We start from the raw sequence: 13,254 nt of genomic DNA on the forward strand, positions 1-13,254 counted from the left end.
TGGTTTGATTCTTTTCAAGAACGGACCTATAGGGGCAGAGTCTCTGCTGGGGAGATCAGCATTACCAACCTACAACTGCAGGACAGTGCAGTGTATCAGTGTGAGGCAACTAACAAGCATGGTGCCATCCTTGCCACTGCCAATGTGAATGTTTTAAGTAAGTACCCCACAACATTAGATTCTTTATGGAAAGGATGCTGTTGCCAAGGGACCCAATCCTGTTCACCAATCACTGCATGAGGATAAATCGTGGGAGTAAAAGTTTGTACGATCAGGCCCACAGTTGTTAATGTTTTAGCAAAGCTGGCTGTTGTTCTATGGCTTTCATTGTTAACCTCAGGATTCTAACAAGTTCATTGTAACTTTGCATTGGTCCAAAATATGAAGAGATGCAATGTATTGTGTAATCTGATTCAAAGAGCCTTGTGTCACATGCACGATATTATACATTTAGTGGAAGCACAGAATGACTCGTGTACACTCTAGTTTAAGAACTGTGCCTCGCTCAAAGACTTCTATTAAATAAAACAATAACTGATAGTTGAGTTGAGACCTATGGTGTGGAACCGGGATTGTGCCCTTAACTGTACAATTATATTATTACACAGATCATTAATCTGGAACTTCAATTTTTATTATCAGTTTGTTCATTTAAGAAACAATCATGATGCTGGGAATTGACTTAGTGGGAGCGATCCACATTGGCAGCAGAACCAATGTAGTTTCTGCATCCAGACCAAGATTTCTGGAGCATGTCCTAGGCCCTACAGCCCCAGCATGTCATAGAACCATCCTCCTGTTGTGTTTGCAGAGTGGTGCTTGAGAGGGAAGCCAGGGACTAGCTACAGAGAAGGAGCACGGTACAAAGAGAGAGAGTATGACAATGAATTGCTCATTAAGTAGATACACCAGCCATCGACCCTTATGAGCTGGTGGCAGTAGCTGTCAAAGCATCTGAGCTGCAGTTGCACTGAGCAGTGGTAGGACAGCTGGAAGGTCCAGAGTTGGGCGGATTCCTCATTGTGCAGTTCCCTCTTTCACCAGCCCAGTTACTTGTACTTGTGGTGGGGCTAGTGGCAAGGAGGGCGCTGGAAAGAGGATCTGAGAAATAACATGTTTGATTCTAACTCCGAAGCATAACATAACTGATTTACATTCTGTTTTGCAGATATTGCTCCATTAGTGCTAACCTCAGACAGTGAAGACTATGCCACAGTTGTTGGTTTCAATGCTTTCTTGCACTGTCAAGTTTTTGCTTCACCTTCTGCTGTCATTACTTGGTAAGCCATTGATAACTGTTTGCCTGCTGCTTGTTTTAAATCGCAGGTTTTATATTGAACATGTTATTTAGCTGTACAAATGCATTGAAACTTTTCACTCATCATGTTTGAGTTAAATTTAATAATGAATAAGATAATATCAGTATGGTGGACTTAAACAAGCTTTTTATCCAAGGATCTCAAGGCATGATGCTGTACAAAATTAGAAAACCCCACAACATCTGTTTGAGGAAGGTATTATAATATCCAATAGGCTGGTAAACTGAGACATGGTGTGGCTAAAGTGACTTGCTCAGAGATATTCAGCCACTCCGTGGCGTAGCTGGGAACAGAATCCAGAAATCTTCATCTTATTCCTTTGCAATAATCGCTAAACCTAAATTTCTCCTGGTGTGAAAGCCTGGTTCCAAGACTTGAAAATAATTGGTAACCATTATTATACTGTTAGGATGAGGGATGACAGCACAATGCCACTTGAAGGTCTGCGGTACACTGTATATGAAAATGGCACTTTGGAGATCAGAGAGACAAAGAAAGAAGATTCTGGGTCGTACACTTGTTGGGTGACAAATTTGGTTGGAAAAAGTGCAATCACTGCCAATCTGGGTATCAGAGGTAACTTCTCATTTTATGAATAGACACATCTTTGAAACATGTTAAAGCTTTCGAGAAAATGTATTCCAAAACAGAGGGATATTCTGCTTCTTGCAATTGCATCAAAAATTATCACATGGTTTATAAGCAATACTTGATTCAGAAGGACCCAGTCCAGCAAAAGAAGCAGCATCATGTATGGATGATGCAAGGGACAACTATGCAAGGTTTAATGAAAGGAATGTCCAAGAATCAAGACAAGGTATGCACTCTTGCATATTTTGTGCATGGTACTTCCCCCATGAATGGATGACCTTCGCATTGTCCTGGGCTCTGCAAAAAGAATGACAAGGCACAAGGAATGCGGCTTAACTAGGTCATAGCTTTATTAACTAACACATCTGGGAACTATCTGGCAATAACTTGTCCAGTGCAGATCAAACTTCCTTCTGTAATCCATACCACCGTGTGGAGCATGGCCGTCATCCCATCCCCTTCCACACCATTAACCTGGTCCCAGCAGCATTGCTGCAACCCCACTGCCATTCCCCTCTTTTGATTGTTGAGGGCATGGGTATTGGGCCCTTGTTGTACCAGACATTAGGAACCTCCCACCCCATTTCCCACTTCTTTAGGGGTTGTCTTCTCCAAACTCTACCACCAATTCCAATTTGTCAGGGGATTGGATCCCCTAGTGCATGAGTACCTTCACTGGGCACCTGCCAAGTTTCAACAACATGAATGATAACCCCCTCCACTCTCTCAGGTTACAGCAGGATCTGGGTTTGGGGCACTTGCTGTGGGCATTATACTAGTAGCCTTTTTGAGACTGGGAAGGAGTTTTTTTCCATATTCCTATATTGGCCTGAGCACTGTCGAGGGGAGGGTTTGCTTCCTCTCATCAGCCCTGAGACTCAGTGGATATGCTGGATTTGTAATGTTTGGCTTTTGGGATGATAATAGCATTCCTGTAATGTGTGTTACCTTTAAATTACTGATATGTACTCTGAGCTTTAACTCCATTTTAACACAGGTTTGGGAGGGCAGGGGGGGGGTTGTGTGTGTGTCTTGAAATGGAGGATAGTGTTGGACAGGTACAGTTGAGAACATAATCTAAAGTCAATGGGCTGCACATGTTACAGAGGGTTTAGTGTAGCCTGAAGAACTATTAATGATGCATGAGTAGGAAAGACTGCAGTTTGACTGAGCGAAAGATGATTTTGCAGGTTTTGTAGTTAGGTTTTGTTTTGTTTTGTTTTGTTTTCTTCCCTTTCTTTTTACTTGTCAGCTGGACACAATTGTTTAGAAATTAATGAGAGACTATACATATGGGAACACGCAATGAAATGTTCACAAAGCTACTTTTCACTGTATGGCAATGTAGCCAATTGCTTTCCATTACTTAGTCTTCTGTTTCTTCATTCAGATTGATTTTAAAATAACTAACTTGATTGTGATATTTTTTCCCTACTTGACTTTAATTCGTTTGTAATTTTCTCTGGGTCATTGCCAACGTCTATTTGAAATAGGATTGGGCATAAAAATCGTAGTCAAGTTTTTCTATCTCATTTATTTTGTCATATACTGTAACAGACCATTAGCTAGGATGTTCACCTGTGATATTTTCCTATAAACTCCTGATTGGCTGTATGATCCTCTTTGATATGAATTGAACTCAAAGGAAAATGCTTTTATAGTACACTAAATGTTAGCCCAACCTCAAATCAAAATATTCCTCCTTAATTTGACTAGTGTGTAGAAAAACTACGGTATATTGCTCTTATGATTATTTTCTGCATTTGAATTTCTTGGTGAAAATGTAGGACAATCACCTGTATATTGCTAATCAGAATATCTTTCTGTGATCAACCAGATGCTACAAAACTTGTTGTTACTCCTGAAAACCCACAAGTGTTGAAATCACATTCAGTTTTATTGAAATGTCAGTCTGAATATGACTCACACTTGAAACAAAGTTTTAAATTATCCTGGAGGAAAGATGGAGATGAGTTGCAAATCAACAGCACAGAAGATGGCAGGTAATCTTGAAAAAAAACCTCTCCTTGTTTTGACTCTGAAACAATACTGTGTTATGTGTAGCATGGTTAATTTTGTTCCCTATGGATAGGATATTTTTTATAGCTTTAAGCCAAGTCTGTGCATATCATAGCTGTTCATGCAGTGCATATCTTTTCGTGAATGCACTCGTGTTCTTTCAAATATTTTAAAGCTTTGATTTGATTTGATTTTTTGAACCAAGCTTTGCAGGTAGGTTCATATATACTTGCTATCCAGTGGTGCAGTATGTCTCATTTGGCAGGCACCCTACACAATGAAGTTTCAAACTTGGCTGCCTACCCTTTATCCAAGTGTGAAATACTGGCTCCCCTGCAGCCACTGGGAGTTTTATCATTGAGGTCAGCGGAGCCAGCATTTCACCCCAGTTGTTCAACACTGGGGTGCTAGATACTTAGCGAGAGCTAGAAACATGAGTTTAAATAGTATACGTTAAAAGCAGTGTGTTTCTGAGTGGTTGTGTCCTAAGCACAGGAATAAATGAAATGAGGGCTGAATTTTGCTCTCCATATAGTTTTGCTGTTGAATTTGATATGACTAGGATTGGGCCCCTAATCTTATGAATTGTCCAGAATGGACAATTCCTTTATTTTTTAGTCACGGAAGAGGTACAGCCCCCCACGCTCCACCACATAATATGACTGAGCACATGCATAAAGACTGAGGGCCAGATCCTCATTGAGAGGTAAATCAGCATAGTTCCATTCAAGACAATGAAGCCATGCCATTTACACCAGCTGAGGATCTAACTCTGAGCTCTAAATTGCTACAAAAGTAATATTCTAAAGTACAATGTGTAATATATCTGCAGCTAAGACACAATTTTAAATAACAGACATACACCACCACTGTATTATTCCAAATGTGTCTGTTATCAAAGGCGTGCATGAACGTCAGGAAAAAAATGTGTATCAGTAATATGCTTCTCTTCCAATTCTCTCTCTCTCATGCTTATGTAATTTCTTTTTTGTCCTGAAGGATAATTACTGAAATGGATACGTTGTTTATATCAAGTGTGACATTAGAGGATCAAGGCGTTTACACCTGTGTGGCTAGTACATCTCTGGACAGTGTCACAGCCGAATCCCAATTAATTGTCCTTGGTAAGTAATTTTTTTCCCCCTGGTTTGCACGCTACATCCAAAAAGTTAAACAATGTTGTAATTCAGACCAGTTTTTCTACACACTCAGTTCAATTTATACAACATCAGTGGCCTGGTTTTCAGAGATGCAGAGCACCTGCATCATCTATTAATTTCAGTTAGGATTATGCTTTCCAACATCTGTGAAAACTGGGCCCCAGAGCACAATATTCTGATACAACAACACATGTAATAATGTCCTTGTTGAGCGCCATTCATCATTTTCTTTTGTGCAAGAGGCAATCACACCAGCTGTAGGAGCTGTTGAAGGCTGGAAGCTCTAGTTGCATTGGTGGAAAAGTTATGCTGTCACTTTGCAACCTCACGGGGGAGGATTCCTCCATCCCAGCTTCCACAGAGATCTCTGGCATGCAGCCTAGCTGCTTGGACTATCTTGGTTTCAGAATATGGTATTACAGGGGCCGCCCATGAGAACTTATCAGTTTTGACTTAGCTATATACATAAGTCTACCTTGCTATTTGAATACACCCTATGCACCCCTTCAATTATGATTGGGAATATCTTTCCTGCAAAAATAGTGAGGCAGTTTTATTTTGTTATCTAAAGTCCTGAAGCTAAAGTACTTATATGTCCCCCATAACCATAGTAACTGAGTGCCTTACAATCTTTAATGTAGTTGTCCTCACAAAATCCCCTGTGAGGTAGGGATGTACTACTATCTATGTACTAGTCAATTACTAAGGGCTACTGTCGTATTTGCTACGGCTAACAGAATCTTTTAGTTCAAGCATTTGAGGCTCATGCTTTAAAATCCTGAGGTCCCAGGTTCAATCCTTGCATCTGACAGCTTCGGCTCATCAATCTCTATATGTGACACTGCCATCACGAGACGGGGACAGAGCACCACACAGAACAGGTGCAGTTACACCCCCATTTTACAGAAAGGGAACTAATTAGGGCTTGTCTACACTTGAAATGCTACTGCAGCACGACTTATGCCAATGGGAGTGGTTCTCCCACATCAGTGTAGGTAGTCCACCTCCCTGAGAGGTGGTAGCTAGGTCAATTATGTGAGTTTTTCACATCCCTTAGTGACATAGCTAGGTTGACCTAACATTTTAGTGTAGACTGGACCTAAGGCACCGGGAGACTAAGCGATTTACCTAACGTCACACAGGAAGCTAGTGGCAGAACTGAGACTTGAAACCCAGCTCTCCCAAGTCCCAAGCTGGCACCATAACCACTGGAGAAGCCTCCTTTTCTCCTGACACTGCTATGGACTGCCTGCAGCTCTGCCCACGTGAAGCCTCTATTGAAGTCAAGGGTGGGTGAACTGATGCACCTATGTGCAATCCATTGCAGAATCGGAGCCTAAGTACCTATCCAAGGGAATTGGATATTAACAGGAATGTTATTTTAAAGCAGAGGTGGGCAAACTACAGCTCGCGGGCCACATCTGGCCCACGGGACCGTCCTGCCCGGCCTGTGAGCTCCCGGCCGGGGAGGCTAGCCCATGGCCCTGCCCCTGTTGTTCCCCCTCCCTCACAGCCTCAGCGCTCTGCGCTGCCAGAGCTCTGGCCCACCACTCCTGCCAGGCAGCACGGCTGGTCCAGCATGGTAAGGGGGCAGGAAGCAGGGAGTCCCTGGGGGCGGTCAGGGGACAAGGAGCGGGGGGGTTGGATCATACAATCATAGAATATCAGGGTTGGAAGGGACCTCAGGAGGTCATCTAGTCCAACCCCCTGCTCAAAGCAGGACCAATCCCCAATTAAATCATCCCAGCCAGGGCTTTGTCAAGCCTGACCTTAAAAACTTCTAAGGAAGGAGATTCTACCACCTCCCTAGGTAACGCATTCCAGTGTTTCACCACCCTCCTAGTGAAAAAGTTTTTCCTAATATCCAACCTAAACCTCCCCCACTGCAACTTGAGACCATTACTCCTTGTCCTGTCCTCTTCTACCACTGAGAATAGTCTAGAACCATCCTCTCTGGAACCACCTCTCAGGTAGTTGAAAGCAGCTATCAAATCCCCCCTCATTCTTCTCTTCTGCAGACTAAACAATCCCAGTTCCCTCAGCCTCTCCTCATAAGTCATGTGTTCCAGACCCCTAATAATTTTTGTTGCCCTTTGCTGGACTCTTTCCAATTTACCCACATCCTTCTTGTAGTGTGGGGCCCAAAACTGGACACAGTACTCCAGATGAGGCCTCACCAATGTCGAATAGAGGGGGACGATCACGTCCCTCGATCTGCTCGCTATGCCCCTACTTATACATCCCAAAATGCCATTGGCCTTCTTGGCAACAAGGGCACGCTGCTGACTCATATCCAGCTTCTCGTCCACTGTAACCCCTAGGTCCTTTTCCGCAGAACTGCTGCCTAGCCATTCGGTCCCTAGTCTGTAGCTGTGCATTGGGTTCTTCCGTCCTAAGTGCAGGACCCTGCACTTATCCTTATTGAACCTCATCAGATTTCTTTTGGCCCAATCCTCCAATTTGTCTAGGTCTCTCTGTATCCTATCCCTCCCCTCCAGCGTATCTACCACTCCTCCCAGTTTAGTATCATCCGCAAATTTGCTGAGAGTGCAATCCACACCATCCTCCAGATCATTTATGAAGATATTGAACAAAACCGGCCCCAGGACCAACCCCTGGGGCACTCCACTTGACACCGACTGCCAACTAGACTGGAGCCATTGATCACTACCCGTATGGGGTGGGGGCCAGGCTGTTTGGGGAGACACAGCCTTCCCTACGTGGCCCTCCATATAGTTTTGCAACCCCGATGTGGCCCTCGGGCCAAAACGTTGCCCACCCCTGTTTTAAGGGCAAGCTTTTGTTTTTGTTTTAATTCAATCCATTTATTTTCTAGGCAGAGGCTGCAGCAGGACTTAAATCACTCACCCTTCAGGGTTTTGTATTTACTTCATGCTTTAATGATAAATGCTGGTTTTCAATAAAAAGTAAATTAACAACATGACATGCCTTTTATTTACAGTACTGTACATTTATAGTACTGTGTAATTCAAGATGTTTGTTGACTATTTGTTGTACTACTTATGAAAATTCCATGAAAGGCTATATTCCCTTTTAAAAGTTGACCTGCTTGGGGGGAAAAATGGTCTTGATCCTTTTTTGTTTTTATTATAATGTATAAACCAGATGGGGGTTTAAAAAAATCTGTGTTCTTCAAACTAAAAATTCAAGCCTTTTCTGTCCTTGAAAACTCTATGGTGACTAGAGAACTAATTTTGCTAAAAGCAAGACACCACAATTTGAGCAGGAAGGAATTTTTAATTGGTCTGTTTAAAACTGTTTGGTTTTGTTAACACCCATCAGTGACTAATGGACATACTGGAGAACATCTCTGTTAAAATAGAGGATCGCTGTCTCTCCAAATAAGATCTAAGAACTCACAACAGACATGCTCTGAGACCACAAGTGGGCCACTAGCAAAACTTAGGGAGACCATACTGGGTATTTCTGATATTTCAAAGGTGTAATACAACTGGGGAGGAGAGAAGAGGTGAAGAATCTTTCTAGCATTTTTTACACATCATAAGCAAGGTAAGAAGGCACAAGCTCACTTTTTAAAAAATCCTGTGCCTTTACCTTTAATTTAGTTTACATGCAGTGTCAATCCTAGTTTTAGCCAATAATACAGGTGACTTGATTGAGGCACAAGGAGGATGAAGACTTGCTCAAAGCCTCAAAGCCCTACTCCTTAATCACATTGCCTTAGATTAAAGTGACTCCAGGAGATGGTACCATTTCCACTTTGAGGTTTGAAGAGTATGTTCATAATGAAAATAATTTTATTTTTAACATGATTTTTTTAATTTCTTTCGTGTTTTTTTTATTTAGATGTTATTTCAACAAACATACTGCCCCAGAATACTATTGTTATGAGAAACTGTTCTTTTTCCTCAGACCATGTCAATTTCGTAAAACGGATGGAACAATTGTCAAAACAAGTCTCAATAACTGATGAAGATAAACATCTGTCAGTCTGAATGTGCCTGTATTAAAGGCATTCACTGTAGAATATGTTTCAGAGTAGCAGCCGTGTTAGTCTGTATGTGCAAAAAGGAAAGGAGGACTTGTGGCACCTTAGAGACTAACAAATTTATTTGAGCATAAGCTTTCGTGAGCTACAGCTCACTTCATCAGATGAATCTGCAGGATTTTCACAAACATATGTTATCCCAAACCATAGATCGTCTCTAGTGCCTCTTATAAACTTGTTGAGAAACACAGGGTCATTCTGCAAACATGTCTGTCCTCCCATGCTGTTTTCCTGCTCTCCTGCTGGTTAATCCGTCTCTGTATATGCCGTATTAAAGCTTTACAAGTCAGCTTCTAAAGTCCTGTATTGTCAGACCTCATATGTAGCTCTGAAAATCGGCTCTGACACAGACAGTGCATATGATGGAGTAGTAGCTGGGGTTGGAATGACCCTGCTGAGAGATTAAAAGTCACCTTCGTGGCACCGAGATGAGAGATCTAGCCAGGTTGTTATATCACACTCACCATCACGGCATCTGACCATCCAATTGGCTTTTGTCCTAGCCTCTAGATAGATGATGAACTGAGTAGCTGGGTCATGAACTTTCTTCTCTACTCACACAGTATAGGGTTAAACTGGGAATCCACCAGGGATAATGCATTTTCTCCTCTCACTAACATTATAGGGGCATAGGTTTAATATCTGGGGAAGTTCACTCTTCTTCCCCCATCACTATGGTTTGGACCACAGTAAATCCAAGTGAAGCAAATGCAGCTTTCTATTAAAAACAAAACTGAGATATACGGCTGTTACTCTGAAACCTGTCATTAATTATTGTATAGACTTTATATTGATGAAGAAAAAATAAATCGATTGCATTAGTTATTACAATAAGAGTATGTGAGATTTCCCTGAAAAATGAATATAGCCATTCATAAAATCAGAGGATTCACTTTGTGTTTGTATAATAAGGGTGGGATTTTTAAAAGTGATTGTTGCTGGCCTAACTAATTCGCCACTGAAGTCAGTGGAAGTTTTACCATAGCCTTCAGTTGGAGCAGTTAGGGCCAATGCACAGCACTGTTGAAATCTTACCCTAAATACATACCACTCACCACCTTTCTGCTATTTCTTCTTTATTTCTTAGATGTTCCTGACCCACCAAAAGAGCTACTTCTCTCAGAAAAACAGAACAGAAGTGTTAGATTATCCTGGAAAGCAGGAGACAGTCACAACAGTCCCATTTATGGTATGAAGGATTCTAGTACCATATTTTTTAGAGTTACAGTGTGTCATTACCACTAGAATAAACAGACAAGGTTCATAGACATACTTAATTGTTTTTATTTTTTAAACACCTTTGTTGTAAATTTGTTTTCTTCTGTGCTTGCCATTATATTTATATGGGCTTTAATGCACAGTTATGCTTTTGGTATTATCTCTCTCATTTTTATTTTTCCCCTTCCAGAGTCCATTGTAGAATTTGAAGTGAATCGTTGGGAGCCTGGGAAGTGGCAGGAACTCACAAGAATCCCAGGGAACAACACAACCGTTGTTTTATCGTTGGCTCCTTATATGAATTCCCAGTTCCGTGTTATATCCGTTAATGATGTTGGAAGAAGCAAGGCTAGCACATCATCAGCACGCTATGAAACACCTCCCACTGGTACATACTGTCATCTCATTTCCTGGCTATATATTTTCTAGAATAACATTTAATCCTATTTGTTCCATGAGAGTTTGAAATCCAACAGGGTTGCTTTCAGCCCAGTTTAAGTAATCTGGGACCAAATTTTTACACTCTTGCAAACCTGAATAACACCTTATGACATGATTTGTCCCACTGAAGCCAAATGGGGCTCTCTGAAGATGTAGTTATACTCAATAGTCTCTGAAAAGAGAGGCCAGAGCTGTGACCCACACCAGCCAGAAGAGCTGATACCCTGCAAAGGGGAGCATATGCCACACATTTGCCAAGGGTGGCATAGCAGCAGTGCTCTCCTGCACGCTCTGAAGCTCTGGAGGACAGCATACTAAGTTAGGTACGATGGTCCAGGGGCTCCGGTTGGTTCTGTTGCTTAAAGCCCCAATATAGCCCTTTTACATACAATCAGTTGCTAGATAGGATCTTTCTCAAGATTTATGGTGAGTCTCCCAGCAGCTCTGAACTTGTCACAAATCTCCATTCACAACACATTTCTCATTGTAACACAGAATGACTGGTTCCTGAAAGTACTTGCAGAGGCCAGCTGTTCAGCATTGCATAGTAATTTGCATTGCCCCAGCTTTATTTTTGCTTTAGGGTTTTTTGTTTTTTGGGTTTTTTTACATATATTGTCTCTGCTTCTTCCACAGCTTTTCAGCTCTGTGTCACACACTAATGATACACCTTCTGTTTTTCCATTCCCAACAGGGGAATGTCTCTTCAGCATAATCCCCCTACATCTGGTACTCTGAAATCCAAAAAGTCATCTTAGAGATATTGACTAAAACTAACCAAGAAGGCTGCTCAAGATCAAACCATATAAACTACATATTTGTTCACTAACCCTCTGTTGTGTCAAGTTATTATGTTTAATCATGGGTTCTTTATTTACATGTTGGTTAGTTGCAACAAAGCCAAATCATTTGAAGTAAGAAAATTAGTGTGGTGCTTTTCACATCTATCTGGTTGTTTTGTGAAGATGTAGGGCATAGGGGGAGAGGGGAAAAAAGACAGGATTAATAAAGGACAGATGGCGTAAACTAATTTTATTCGTTCTACTGTTATAGCTCCAGACAAGAACCCAGAAAACATCCGAGTCGAAGCTTCTGAACCAAATGAAATGGTTATGAAATGGGAGGTAATTTAAAACTTCCTATCAGTGAAACTGTATGTGAAATGGTTTCTCCTTTCAAGCTGAAGATCCTGAAGCATTACTGAAGTTATCAGGATCATGTTAAGACAGTACTCACATTTTCAATATGGGTTTCATGGGTTTCTTCCTGCTATCTGTCTTGTAGCCACCATTAGTAGACTCCATAGCTGAAATCTGAGGACCACTGAAGTCAAAGGCAAAGCCTCATTCACTTCAATGGGGAAAGGATTTCTTTCCTTCCTCTCCCATTCAAAAATACATTTTTGACACCTGTGTGACAAATGCTATGGAAAAATGTAAGAAGGCCTGAAATACACAAGTGTGTAGTGGGAGAAGAAATCCCATATATAGCAAGAGCTGGAGAAGGTCATTAGCACAAGTGTCAAAGGAATCTGTAGAAGTGTTAAGGACAGAATTACAGCCTTCAGATTTCCAGTCTGTTTGTCTGTAATTTATGTGCCATCTGTTCAGAGGGATATATTTTCTCTTCCATTCCAAACAAGTTTTAATAATTGTAGAAGGAATGTACTTTGTGTAACAGGAATAAAGCACATTTTGCATTGGATTTGGAAAGATTATTTCCCACCCTGGTTCTAGCAGAAAAGAACCATAAAAATTTCCTCAACCTGAATTTTCATTTTAGGTAGGGTGTAGCCCAGAAGTGAAAGTGACCCTCTAAGTCTATTGGCTATTACTTTATTGTGAAACTTCATTCTGCAAAATATTCCATAGTCAGTGAGAACAATTCTATTTTTATAAGCAGTTACAGAGAGGCAGCTACCAACACAGACAGCGTAGGTTGTTGTTAATTATTTGTACTGCTAGCTAGACGTATTCTCTGCCCAAAAATCTTACAATCTACAATTCAGTTGTAACACAACATTTAAAGGTGAGAATGGAGTGGGATTGGATAGGTTTAGATAAATAATAACAGACAGTGATTCTGGGTTCATTTAGACTATTTTTGGGAACAAATATTTTTATTTAGTTTGCTTCTTATAGGCTTTGCAGCAGATATTCTATGCCTGGTACACACTGAATTCTTTATTTCAAGCAGACAAGGGCTGGATATGTACACACACTGATTCTGCAAAATGATGTTAATCTGCCTAGTTTGGATTAACAGATCAGATGAGCATTAGCAACAGGATTTTCAGCCAAGGCTTTGTTGCATTAAGCAAGATCAAAATAATAGTCAAGTGGGGCTGAAACTTAACCCTAAACTGGAATTTGTTTTCCAGCATTAAATTTTATTTTCTTATTTTCCTTTTAGTGCATTTGTAAACTATCAATTTTCAAAGTACCATTCAGGTTTTAGTTAAGGGGATTTACAAAAT

The 13,254-nt window shown here is 41.0% G+C and overlaps 1 protein-coding gene across 6 annotated transcripts in view; it reads left to right on the top strand.

The window, feature by feature from the left end:
* CHL1 (cell adhesion molecule L1 like) overlaps window positions 1-13,254 on the top strand; it is a 195,167-nt gene that overhangs the window by 153,862 nt on the left and 28,051 nt on the right. For all 6 annotated transcript variants that reach the window (XM_084635330.1, XM_084635333.1, XM_084635328.1 and 3 more), the window contains 8 exons: window positions 20-157; window positions 1,169-1,280; window positions 1,729-1,895; window positions 3,748-3,913; window positions 4,929-5,053; window positions 10,207-10,308; window positions 10,528-10,725; window positions 11,832-11,902. In XM_084635330.1, coding sequence (XP_084491456.1) covers window positions 20-157; window positions 1,169-1,280; window positions 1,729-1,895; window positions 3,748-3,913; window positions 4,929-5,053; window positions 10,207-10,308; window positions 10,528-10,725; window positions 11,832-11,902 — 1,079 coding nt within the window. The remainder of the gene's footprint in view (window positions 1-19; window positions 158-1,168; window positions 1,281-1,728; window positions 1,896-3,747; window positions 3,914-4,928; window positions 5,054-10,206; window positions 10,309-10,527; window positions 10,726-11,831; window positions 11,903-13,254) is intronic.

This window comes from Lepidochelys olivacea (genome assembly GCF_965140295.1).
Source record: "Lepidochelys olivacea isolate rLepOli2 genome assembly, chromosome: 7".
NCBI lineage: Eukaryota > Metazoa > Chordata > Testudines > Cheloniidae > Lepidochelys > Lepidochelys olivacea.